The sequence below is a fragment of the Helobdella robusta genome, assembly GCF_000326865.2.
Source record: "Helobdella robusta unplaced genomic scaffold HELROscaffold_22, whole genome shotgun sequence".
Lineage (NCBI taxonomy): Eukaryota > Metazoa > Annelida > Clitellata > Rhynchobdellida > Glossiphoniidae > Helobdella > Helobdella robusta.
Window position 1 is genome coordinate 1387015 of NW_008704170.1, and position 14037 is coordinate 1401051.

Here is a 14037-nt window from a genome sequence, read left to right on the forward strand (position 1 = left end):
ACATATACGGCTGCGTGTGTCTATGTATGTATGTATATATGTATGTATGTATGTATGTATGTATGTATGTATGTATGTATGTATGTATGTATGTATGCATGCATGCATGTATGTATGTATGTATGTATGTATGTATGTATGTATGTATGTATGTATGTATGTATGTATGTATGTATGTATGTATGTATGTATGTATGTATGTATGTATGTATGTATGTATGTATGTATGTATGTATGTATGTATGTATGAGCGTATTCGTGGTTCAATGATATAAATCTAATTTCTGCTGGGCACAAAATAATGTTCTCCCGCCAAATAATTAGAGGTATTTTGTTTTCCATCCATACACACACCTAAATACATGCACACAAACACACAAACAAACAGATACATACATACAAACAAACATAAAAACAAACAAACCCAACACAATTACTCTCATAGATAAATAAACACTAAAAAACGACATCAGCATGCGTGAAGACAAATAATTAGAAGGACACAAACAAAAACACATTTTAAGCTAATACGATTGCAAATTTCGTCTTTATTATAAGTATACATACACACACATACACACATGCATACACACATACAAACACACACACATACATAACAGTTAAATGCAATATACAAATACTTTTTCAATATATTTTCACATATTTGTATTCATTTTTATAACTTTTTTGCGTGTATGTTTGAATGTATGTGTCTATTTGTTTGTTTGCTTGTTTTTTTTGTTTGTTTGTTCGTTTGTATATCTGCTAGTTTGTATATCTGTTTTTGAATGTGTGCTGGTTCAAAATGCGCAATGAATATTTACATGGATGGATGTACAGGCAAATCTCCCAGTATAACACCACCAATTGTCTTAAACAGCTGCTAAAACTTTTACTACTACTACCACTACTACTATTACTACAACTAATAAAACTACTCTACTACTAATAATAATATTTCTGCTACTACTACTACTACTACTACTACTACTACTACTACTACTACTACTACTACTACTACTACTACTACTACTAAAACTACAACAACTACTACAATTACTACTACTACAACCACTATTACTACTACAACAGCAATGAAATTCCTACCAAACCATGCATCACTTATTTTGTTAAGTTCATTCACACGCTTAGTTTATTCCGCATTCACTTGTTGCAATACAGCCCTAACAAAAATTTAACCTATCAGCCAGTACAATTGGTTGGTGTGCTGGTGTATTTGTTAGGAGTGTCTGCTCTGGTTATGCAGTGGGTGACCGGATTCAAATACAAGGGATTTCTCTATAATATTCGCAACTGCGTGAAACCATCTAGTTATCCATCTATCTGTATCTTTTATCTAACCATCTATCTATTCTTTTATGTATCAATTCATCCATCTATTTATCTATCAATGTATATATCAATTCATTCATATATGCACCAATTCATTTTTTGTTGATACGCGTTTGATCGCGTCTCACACAGAGGAAGGTTTTGCATTTGAACACGGTCTCACAGGCGCGTCTAACTATTAGACTGTAGACTGACTCGGCTTAGACAGTCTTGCGACTCCGATGTAGTATACGTACGTATTTGGTGCTTGTGCTTGGATAATCTTGTTATCTGTGGGTTATTGATGAAATTTGTTTTTCTTGCTATTTTAAAATTCAATTATTTTAAATCTTCAATAATCTTAGGAATTTTAATTTAAATAAGTTTATTTTTTTATGTATATAATCTGTGATCAGAGCGTGCAAGTTGTTTGCCATTAGTTTTTCTGTTTATTTACCCGAGATAAATTGAAATATTCTATTGGATTTCGTCGCGTGCAATCATATAAAAAATAAAATAAATAAAAAAGCAATCATAAAAACATACATTCGCCAAAAAATAAAAATGATCAAACATATAGGATGAGCAAATATACATACTGCTGTATGGAAGATATTACATAGCAATTACATTAAGAAAAAGAAAAACTACTTCTACTACTGCTACTGCTGCTGCTGCTACTACTGGTGCTGCTGTTGCTACAATTATTTAAGAACTGCAACGAAGGCAACGACAACCACCACTACAACGACTACTTCTTGAATGTTAAACTTAGCAGTAGTGACATGAAGAGCAAAGCAAACATCCGTAAAATAGATAAACGTGGAAGACGAAAAACATAAAAATGATATAAAAAAAACATGCGAAAACAAAATGAGAATGACGTCAGAGTAAACATGAAAACCATCCGCAACTACAACAACGAAGCAACACAAACACTACAACAAAACAACATTGACAGTTAATCAAAGTGTAAACCAATTAAAATTCCAAACATCATAAACTACACCGCCAAAAACTACGTGAATTATTTAATAACTTTTGAAGAAAAAATATTAGCTTAAAAACGTTTAAAACAAATGAGCAATTGTCTAGAAAACCATCTAGAATATTAAACAACAACAACAAATAAACTACAACAGTATAAGCAGCGAACAACTAAATAAACAACAGTAACACAAATACAAAACTATTTTTAATAAGAAAGAGAAAAAAATATGCCTAAAATAAACGTTCATGTGTATCTTAAAACACATCAAAAATGAAAAAACCATCCGTTGTTTCAAACAAAAGACGCATAAAATCCCATGCATAATTGAACGACGGATCACATTAACACAATAACATCAACATGAAAACATTAACACAACAGCAGCAACAACAACAACACTCACATAACAACAACAACAACAAACACACAACATCAACAAAAACGTCAAAACATCAACATTGACACATCAACAAAATGAACTCCAACAAAATGTTAACACACTACAAAAAACTACAACGTTAACAACAAACACAAAAAAATATACCGTGTATTAATAATAATATCAAATAATAAAATACCACACAAATGATACCAGATGCTGAAAGACAACATATTAATGCTAGCCACAAACGTATCACATATAAAAATCATTCACCTCTACGCCACAAAATATTACCAAATACAAAGTAACGTATGATATACTAGATTACCTGACATTAGCACCAGGTACTAAAATACCTCAGGCGTACCTTCAAAAAAGTTATTTCGGAGCTATGAACCATATTTTCGCATAATAAATTCCACTTTTTACGATTCACAAATGAGCCAGGCAGCATCAGCAACACGTTATTACATTAAGACAATAACATCAACAACTACTACGTAATATAACATTGTTGCAACAACATCAGCAACATGTTATAACATTAACACAACGACAACAACATAGCATAACATAACATTGTTGCAACAACATCAGCAACATGTTATAATATTAACACAACGACAACAACAACACTAGCAAAGTTATCGACGATATTTCATCGATAAGATTAACAACAACAACAGCAACAACAACAAAAGAACAACACACAACAAAGGCATAAATTTGCAAGAACAATGAAAGAATGCATGAATGAATGAAGGGGTAGATGATAAATTAGAGAAAATAAAAAGAAAGAGAGAAAGAGAGAGAAAGAGAGTGAGAGAGGGAGAGAGTGTGTAAAAAAATATCCCAATAAACACTTGAGATTTTATAACCAGAACGTGATGTTTGCTCTGTAAAATCGCGCTGTTTATTAACCTAATCGTAAATGTGTTGGATGGTTGCTTGAAGAAAAAATGGCTGTTCATCTTAAGCATGGAAAAATCATGAACGAAATGGATACAGATACATCTATCTATCAATCTATATTATTATTATATATATATATATATATCCATCTATGTATCTGTTCATCAATCCATTCATGTATCTATTTATAAATCTATTTTTCTAGACTTGTGCTAGTACTAAGTACTCATTTTTAGTGTTTGATACTTAAACTTGACTACACACTTTTTGTTTACCATGTACTTAATGTACACAATACTTTAAATACATTTTCAAACAAGTGCTTTGTACCTGAGTATATTTTTAGCATTTTCGTCAGCTCTGCCATCCAGCTTGTTTTATATAATAATTTCATTTTGTCATCAATTTTTGTCAATTATTGCTTAATACTTTTGCAGCGATTCACACACACACACACACATACATACATACACACATACACACACATATATATACATATATATATACATATATATATATATATATATATATATATATATATATACTATACACACACACATATAATTATAGATTCAAAAAATTTCAATTTTGATTCGAAATGTCAAATGATTAAGTTTTTTTTTGGAAAATGAAAATTTTACAAGAAACTTCTAATGGAAACTGACGTTGTGAATAGATCAAGAATAATTTGTCTGATTGACTATGAAATCACTCATAGGTGTGCATTTTAAATCATGATTGTATACAAATGTATATACATTCGTACATTAGTTTTCAGCTGTGCCACACACACACACACACACACACACACACAGACACACACATACGCATACACAACTCATGTGAATACGGTCGCTGCAAACAACAAGTCGTTGCACCATCTTGCTGTCATACCGCTAACAAAAATAATAATAATAATAAAAATAATAATAATAATCAGAATAAAAATTTAAATAATAATAATAATAATCAGAATAAAAATTTAAATAATAATAATAATAATCAGAATAAAAATTTAAAAAATAATAATAATTGTATAAGACCGTACGCAAACAATACTCTTCCATAGACAGACAAGAGATCGTATTTACGTACGTACGTTCGTTCACGCAATTGTTTCGCAGGCTGGGAACGTTTGCACGGAATATAATAAATAGCATGTGAGGGTGGAGAAAGAGAGGAAAAGAGAAAGAGAAAGAAAGAGAAAAAAAGAGAAAGAAAGAAAGAGAGAGAGAGAGATTACGATATGAAAAAGGATGAAGTGAGAGTTAAATAAAAGAGAAGAGGTAGAAAAACGAAAATTTGGAAAAATTAAAAACAAAGAAAGTGAAAAATGGAGAACACCAAGTTGGAAAAACTGCAAAAACAAAAAAAAATCCGGTAAAAAAAAAAGAAAAAAACTGTAATAAAAAGTCAATTGCCATTTCAGAATATGGCACGCCGAGTGAACGTTATACGCTCCTACATGCGTTCATCATACTCAAGATCTATGGCCATATGCTAATACATATTTTTGGGGTTTTATTTTTGTGCTCGTGTATCTCTAACAATAACGCTTTTAAAATGTATATATTTATTCATTTACTTTTTTAGTTATTAATAATTAAAATTATATTATAAATAAATATATTTATTTTTTTAGTTATATACATTTATTATGTGTATATCATGTTACATTCATATTGTATACAAACACATATGTATGTATGTGTGTCCGTATGAGTGATTGTTTGTGTGAGTGTGTACAACACATACAAGTATGTATTTCATTGCAATGCAGATTCGCAAAGCGCCTCTATTGAGCTTTCTTCAGAGGCGCAATGTATGTATGTGTGAAAATACCTGTATAGATTGTGTGTGGAATGTGTGTTTGCATGAATGTGTATACATTAGGGTGGTTACAACGCTATATGTAAAAAAAAAAATTTCGAAATCTTATCGGGGAAACCCCCTAAATTGTGCCACTTGACTAAAAAATGACATTTGTAAAGTTTTAGCTCAATTGGATAATGCTAACCCGTGCCTCATTGAGGTTGAAATTTCGAAAAATTGGAAAATTTTGAAAAAAACGCAGTTTTTGGTTTGTAAAATAAAAACGGTTCACTCTAGAAACATGATTTAAGTTTTATTTTGTTTATTGATTAGTTTTCTTCAAATGTTACTATGATCACTATTTAGCTACCAGTTATAGTTTCTGACATATTTGCATTGTTACAGATACACATTGAAAAAACGTTGAATTTCTCCATAACACAAAAACACACAATAACTTATTTACTATTACTAACCCGGGTGCTATATGTTGTTTTTATGTATTAATATTAAGATCTTTTGGTTTTTCTACGATTTCTCATTTTTGGTAAGGAGCAGTTGTACATTGGGATGGGAAATTACTTCCAGATATGTTAAATAAAAAAAATGTTGAAAGAGTTGCATTCTTAATTAGCCGTGGAGAAGAAGAATAGTTAATTGGAGTTCCCCAATTAGAGAATGGTGCTGGCAGTATAATTGCAAAATCTGTTTATTCAGAACTTGGAAAGTGGAGTGCACTAGACAAGATTCAAGCAATGTCCTTTTACACAACTGCCGTGAATACTGGACGCATTAAAGGTGCTTGAGTTTTATTAGAGCAACTGATGGAGAAAAAATTATTGTATCTTCCATGTCGCCACCACATTTTGGAGGTAGTGTTGAGATCCGTTTTTGATGCTGTGATGGGAAAGACTACAGACCCTCAATCGGATATTTTCAAAAAATTTAAAACTGAATGGAACAACATTGATAAAAAAATTTAAATCAGGAGTTAAAGATAAAAGTGTAGCCAGCAAATTGATTAATCCGGGTCAAATTTCAAGTTATCTTCTATAATAATTAACAGTTCATCATCCAAGGAGCGATTACAAAGAATTGGTTAATCTTTGTCTTATATTTTTAGAACGCTTTCTGTCAGAAAACATCGTGTTTGCGGCTCCTGGTGCTTTTCATCACGCAAGGTGGATGGCAAAAGCAATATATTTGTTGAAAATATACTTTTTCAGAGAACAGTTTCAACTGACAATTTTTGAAAAGCAAGGATTCCATGATATTTGTCTATTTATTATGAATATTTATGTGAAAGTGTGGTTGGATGCCCCGAAACCTGCACTTGCTCCAAACCAAGATTTACAATTGTTAAAATCTTTGGTAAATTTCAATAAAGTCAATAAATTTATCTCAGATATATCAGTTTCAAAATTTATCAACCACATATAGTACCTCAATCTAGAGCAGGCTGTTTATTTATTATTCGATGATTCATTAAGTAATTGTGTAGATCAAAAAGAGGAAGATCAAAAACAATATCTTTTGCAAGTAATTGCTGAATGTCGGACAAAATTTCCTTGTTGCTCAAAAGCCTCATTTTCCGAGCCTCTACCTTTTGGACAACGAGTTAAAGTAGAAACTTATTTGATGTATAACAACTATAAACTACATACTTTATAAACTTTATAAACAAATTAATTTGTTTATAAAGAAATGTTTTTAAAATAACACCGTTGTATCTAAATCACTATTATTAACAAATAAACACATTTTTTATTCATATTCTATTGTTTATAGTTGTTATACATCAAATAAATTTCATTAGCACGGGTTAGCATTATCCAATTGAGTTAAAACTTTACAAATGTCATTTTTTAGTCAAGTAGCACAATTTGGGGGGTTCCCCCGATGAAATTTCTTGTGACCACCCTAGTATACATGTATGTGTGTTTGTATGAAAGTGTATACATGTATGTGTGTTTGTATGAATGTGTATACATGTATGTGTGTTTGTGTGAATGTGTATACATGTATGTGTGTTTGTATGAATGTGTATACATGTATGTGTGTGTGTGGGGGGAGGGGGGAAATACCAGAACGGCATGGCGGCTTATATTACATTAAAGGAAGCCATTTCTCTACCATGATGAATTTTTGGTGTCCGTCACCTGGCGTTCAATGCTTTTACGCCCGGTCAACACTTTTTTCCTCTTTTACAAGTTCTTACCTTGAAAAGCGTTTCCGTACACCATCATCGTCATCGGTCAGATCTAATCATCATATTTTTCTTCTTCATCATTGTCATCATCATCATGATCTTCATCATCTTCATCTCTTCCATCATCGTCGTCATCATCATCATCTTCACTAGCCATCCGACCATCCTCACTTCCCAGTCAATCATCATTATTATTTGTGTTTCAATCAATATTGTCGATCTTACATCATCATCGTCGTTGTCGTCATCACCATCATCATCATCTTTCATCAGCACCATCATCATCATCATCTTTCATCAGCATCATCAGCAGCAGCAGCAGACGTGTGGGCGGAGTTATGTGGTGGTGATTCATCATCATCATCATTTTGAATTCTGTCATGCGCCTAATTCACGTGATAATTTTCAAGATGTCTTCCAAATCGCGGACTCCAATACAAATGGCGGTTTTGACAATGATGATGACGATGATGACGATGATGATGATGATGATGGTGATGCTGGTGATGATGACGATGATGATGATGGTGATGCTGGTGATGATGACGATGATGGTGATGCTGGTGATGATGACGATGATGATGATGACGACGATGATGATGATGGTGATGACGACGATGATGGTGGTGATGATGGCGTCAAACAAATGTTGATAGTGATGTTGATGATGATATCGGTCAAACAAATGCTGGTGATGATATTACAAACGTGTTGATGATGATACTGATGATGAAGACGACGACCATGATAAGAAACGTTATGAGATGTATAATTGGTAATGGTATTAATCTGGAAGACCACAAGACGCTTGGCAAACTATTAAATCCAGCCTAATACACTATCATACACGGAAAACAAACAAACAATCAGTAGTACAAACATACAATCATACAAACATACAAACATAAAACATAAAACATACAAACATAATCTAAAAGATATAATTTTCTACACAAAAACAATTACGCACACACATTCATACATGCAAAAACACACATGCATGTGAAAATAAACAAACTTATACAAAACACGTAAAAATTTAAAAATTTACACATACGAATCACATACATATAAATATACAAACACATACAAGATATACACACATACAATATGCAAATAAATACAAAACAAATTAAACGCATAAAGGTGCCCAAACTGAACCAAACAAATCTTCCAACCTAGCAGTATAAAATATAAACAAACATGTAATATTTACAAACGGATACAAATAAACAAAAGCAGTTACAAAAAATCATACAAACAATCGAACAAACAATCGAACAAACAAACAAACAAACATGCAAACAGAAACAACACGGTGAACAATCAAAGATGAACATCATGAACAACGTTCAGAAACCATTTAACGGAGAACCTGGAAGAATCCACGTGAATTACGAAAAGTTCGACGGATACGACGATGATGACGACCGAAACGACGATGGTGGTAATGGTGATGATAGAAGTAGCGATGATCACCACCACCGTCGCCCGGGTGGCCGCGCTAATGACGTGGCGAGTAGCAGTCGGGATAGAAATAGTTTTGGTATTCTCAAACGTCTGAAGCGTTGGAAGGTGCACAAGTTGGAATTGTGCATTGATGGTTAGTCGTGTGGCGTTTGTGAGGAGTTGTATGTATTTATCGTCGTGTGTGTGTGTGTGTGTGTGTGTGTGTGTGTGTGTGTGTGTGATTGTGTGTTTTTGTGTCGTGCGATGTGTATAAAAGTGTTTGTATTTTGATTAAGTATAAATTGTGAATGTAATTGTTTTGTATGTGGGGAGTGCATTTTTGTTGTATCAGCGATTGTATGTGTTTGTATGTATGTATGTGAGTATTTTTTCATTGCATTCAGATGTATGCTTCCATTGATGTATATGCAAGCGTGTATTCATTTTTGCTACTGAAATTGTATTAGTTCTCGCAATTGATGAGCATTTCGAGCTGTTTGTTTAATTATTTTTTTAGGTATTGTATGGCTGACGTGTGTATAAGTTAGTGTGTATGTTTCTGGAAACATTTATTTGTTGTATGTGTGTGTGTATGTCTGTGTGCTTGAACGTGCGTGTCTGTGTGTTTTAACATGCGAGTCTGTGTGTTTCTACGTGTGGTTGCGTTGAAACAATTATAATCGCTGTAGTCATTGTTCATGAGATTTTTTTTTCTATTTTGCTCTCTAATTCTTGCAACTAAGTAATATTTCATCTCTGTACTCTCTTCAAATTCATATTTTAAATAACTGGAAATGTTTCCACTTGTTACTGTCATCGCGATTATCATCGTCATCGTCAACATCTTATTCAGCGTATTTTTATACGTTATCATCATCTGGATCCTTTTCTAAAACCATCAATTTGATTGCAGACACCTCGACACCTACAACTTGTTCTATCAAAATCATAATGCTAGTTAGGATTGTTAAGGTTGCACAGACTTATCGCGGACATTGCTTGTGACTGTTGGGTTTGTCTTGCAATCGAACCCGGCCACTGCTGCGCCAGAGCCAGGCGTCTTTTAGGTATCAATTAAAAATTGTAGATACTTTATACCAAATTTCTAAGAAGTAAATTTATGATGTCCATAATAATACTACATATTATGATCAATAATTATAACCATGGAGATTATTAATTATGTTATAATTAATTATAATAATTAAATACATTTGAATTAAATTAAATACGACCAGATGTTCAGACATACGACTCTGGGACGTACACATGTCTGGTACATGCTAAACACGGCGCGCAACTCATGTCTGTAGACCATGATGTCATCGTGGAAAGTATGCGATGGTGATGATGATGATGACGACGATGATGATGTGATGATGACGACGATGATGATAATGACAAATTAAATCAGTAAAATAAAACACAAACAATATATATATATATATATATATATTTACATATGTAAATACACATATATGTATATATATATATATATAAACATACATACATACACACAACATTCATCAAGAACTTAACATGCATGAACGAAAATGCATGCATGCATGTATGAATGATAAAAAGACATCAGCAAACGTTAACAACAAATATTACATTTATAATATATGTATATGCAGTAATCTATGAAATCTACCGAATTTCTATCGTTTGTTTTGAAAGTAAGTGTTGATATATTGTTAAATACGTCTAAAATTGACCGGTTTGTGTTCATACATTTTCTACAGAAGTTCTGACAGCACTACAACATCATCCTTTATCACATCATTACAACGAACGTTATCGCCATCATCATTATCGCAACATTATTAACCACATGACATCAATACCATCATAACATTAACATGACACCATCTAGCCACGCCTCTTCTCGTTCTGCTGACCAATAGTGACATCAACGTTTCCAGACTGACCAATGCTTCACAAGATCGCCTCATTCAACTGACCAATAGTCGTTTAGAATACACACTGGACGGCAACGGAAACACTTCTACCCTTACGCACATTGGCTGTCTAATAATAGGCCATTCATCCTCACCGCGAATCAAAATGATTTTCGGGAAAATTGAGGTTCTGTCAAATTTAACTTTCAGCCAATCACTGATCAGCCATACCGGTGAATTAGGGCTACGCCAATTCACGTACGCTACGTGGGCGGGGCTCAAAAATTATCAACCAATAAGAGGGCACGACGGCTGCCACGTGACTTGCACCGTGTATTCGGTGGACGGAAGGTTTTCCTCGGCTACAGCTGTTATCGACGTTAAATGTAAGTGGGGTGCAATGATGATGAAGATGATAATGATGATGGCTGTAGGAATGATGATGAGAATGAGGAGGAAGAGAAAAAGATGGAAAATAATAAAAGAACGATGATCACGTGATGATGACATTGATGATGATGATGATGACGATTGATGACGACATGATTGATGATGATGACGGATGACTTAATTGAAAGCATCAGCAGTCTCCGAAGAGCACCCAATTTAGTAGATAAAAAAAATAAATTTCCACACCAACAACACACAGACCCGCCGCAGTTCCAATGTTTCAACCTGACAAACCTAACCAACAACAACGACATCAACAACATCAACAACAACGACATCAACAATGATTTTACTAGTGATAGAAACTTAGGAAAACTTGACAGAAATATTGCCTTAGAAAACGACGACAGCCACAGAAACGCAAACGCCACCAACAGCAACAACGCCAACTACACGGCACAAGTCAGGTGCTTAATATATTCCAATCCAACACTCACATCCCTATTTTTCAAACTGGATGACGTCATTTTTGTCAGGAGACTGAACGGTTACCACGGAGACGTTTATTCGTCACTAATGGTCATTTTTCTCTTTTTTTCAAAATATTTTCAACAGAATTGTATTTTGTTTTTTTTTATTTTTGCGTTTTGTTTATTTTTACTTTTTAATAATGATAATAATAATAACAATAATATTTATATATACTCATTTGGTCTTTTTTTTATTCATCCATTCATCCATCCATTCATTCAATCTTCCATCCATTCATCCATTCACCAATTCATTCATTCATCAATTTATTTATTCATTCATCTATCCATTCATCCATTCACAAATTCATCCAGTTACAATTTCATTCATTCAATTATTCATTCATTTTTCCGCAGACATCTCCAGATAAGAAATCAAGCGAACTGCTTTTGCGAGTGAGAAATGGCAGTAAGATGGCATTCGTCAGACTGCTGGCACAGAACTCCATCGGAGAGAATAACATTATTATATGTAATGTTTATGTTGTTGTTGTTGATGCTGTTGTTGTTGTTGCTGTTGTTGTTGTTGTTGTAGTTGTCGTTGTTGTTGTTGATGTTGTTGTTGTCGTTGCTGTTGTTGTTGATATTGTTGTTGTTGTTATTAATGATGTGATGTTGTTGTAGTTGTTGTTGTTGCTGGTAGTATTATTAGTAGTAGTAGTAGTAGTAGTGCTGGTAGTAGTAGTATTTTTTTCTATTACTTTTTTCCCACATATATATTACATGCTGTTGCTTTTTTATTTCTATATTTATGCCTCTCAATGATAATGTATGTTAATGCATGTTCGTGTTTGTGTGCGTGTGTATGTTTGTGTGTGTGTGTGTATTTGTTTGTATGTGTATGTGTGAGAGATTGTGTTTTTAAAGAAACGTATGTAGGTTTACTTGAGATGTAGGTGTGTTTTTACGTTCTTGTTTTTATGAGTATCTGTCTGTATCCGGGCAACTACTTTTGTATGTATTTATGTATGTATGTGAATGTATGTATGTGTGTGTCTGTGAATGTGTGTAAATGTCTGTTTGCGTGTGTGTGTATGGAAAAATGTTTGTGCTTATATATGCCTTTTGTTTTCTCTGTGTAGATCTGTCTATGTATTTTTGTGAATGTTTATGGATTATTATATTTGTGAAACTACTTGTCTATATGTGTGTTTTTATGTGTGAGTATGTGTTTTTGCTGGTTTATGTGTGCTTGCTTGTCTGACTTTCTTTCTGTCTGTCTGTTTGTTTGCTTGTCGGTTTGTTTGTCTATCAATCTGTCTGCCTGTCTGACTGTCTCTTTATTTGTCTGTCTGTCTGTCTGTCTGTAAGTACATAAGTGAATACGATTTCTTTTGCATGTCTGTGTGTTTGTATCTGTCAATCTCATTGGTGCGCGTGGCTGTGTGTTCGACATTTTGATTGCCTCCATTGATGCTTCCACTAATGATTCTTTTTGATCGCTTCCCCGTAAATTATTATCATCACCACTCTTCGCCATCACCCTTTTTATTGTTTTACCGCCGCGAATCATAACCATCATGGCCGCTGTCATCACTTTCATCATCATCATCGTCATCATCATCATCATCATCATCATCATCATCATCATCATCATCATCATCATCATCATCGTCGTCGTCGTCGTCGTCATCATCATTATTTTCGTTTTTAAAGTTTTACTGTTACTAATGCCGGGAACTCTCCGTCAGATTTTGGAAATTTTAGATGAATTTTTTCGGTGAAATTATTTTTAATTTCTGAAAAATTATTTTGTAGTATAGTAAAAATAGCGGTTTGATAGTAGTAGTAGTAGAAGTAGTCGTAGTAGTAGGAATAGTAGTAGTAGTCGTTGTAGTAGTAGTAGTAAAAGTAGTAGTAATATTAGCCACTCGCTGTAGCAGCAGCAGCAGCTCAGGCGGTAGGGTGGTCAAGAAAAATTGTTGATAGCGATGAAGATCGATTGTTATATACCCCTTAATTGACAGATCACAAAAGGAATGAGTCTTCACAGTCTACGTCATCTTCAACGTCATCGTCATCTTCTTCCTCATCATCGTCATCGTCGTCGTCCTCATCGATTTCATCGTCGTCGTCGTCTTCAAAATTTTTATCCGCACAGCAGTTCGCACAATCCAAACGAAACTTGA

At 33.5% G+C, this 14037-nt stretch overlaps 1 protein-coding gene across 1 annotated transcript; it reads left to right on the forward strand.

Annotated features, from left to right (window-relative positions):
• Window positions 1-8970: 8970 nt before the first annotated feature.
• On the forward strand, window positions 8971-14037 carry HELRODRAFT_171961 (hypothetical protein; the record flags this gene model as incomplete). Its single annotated transcript, XM_009018639.1, has 5 exons — window positions 8971-9241; window positions 10326-10421; window positions 10964-11374; window positions 11638-11845; window positions 14010-14037. 5 exons carry the CDS (start codon window positions 8971-8973, stop codon window positions 14035-14037), a joined length of 1014 nt encoding a protein of 337 aa, XP_009016887.1.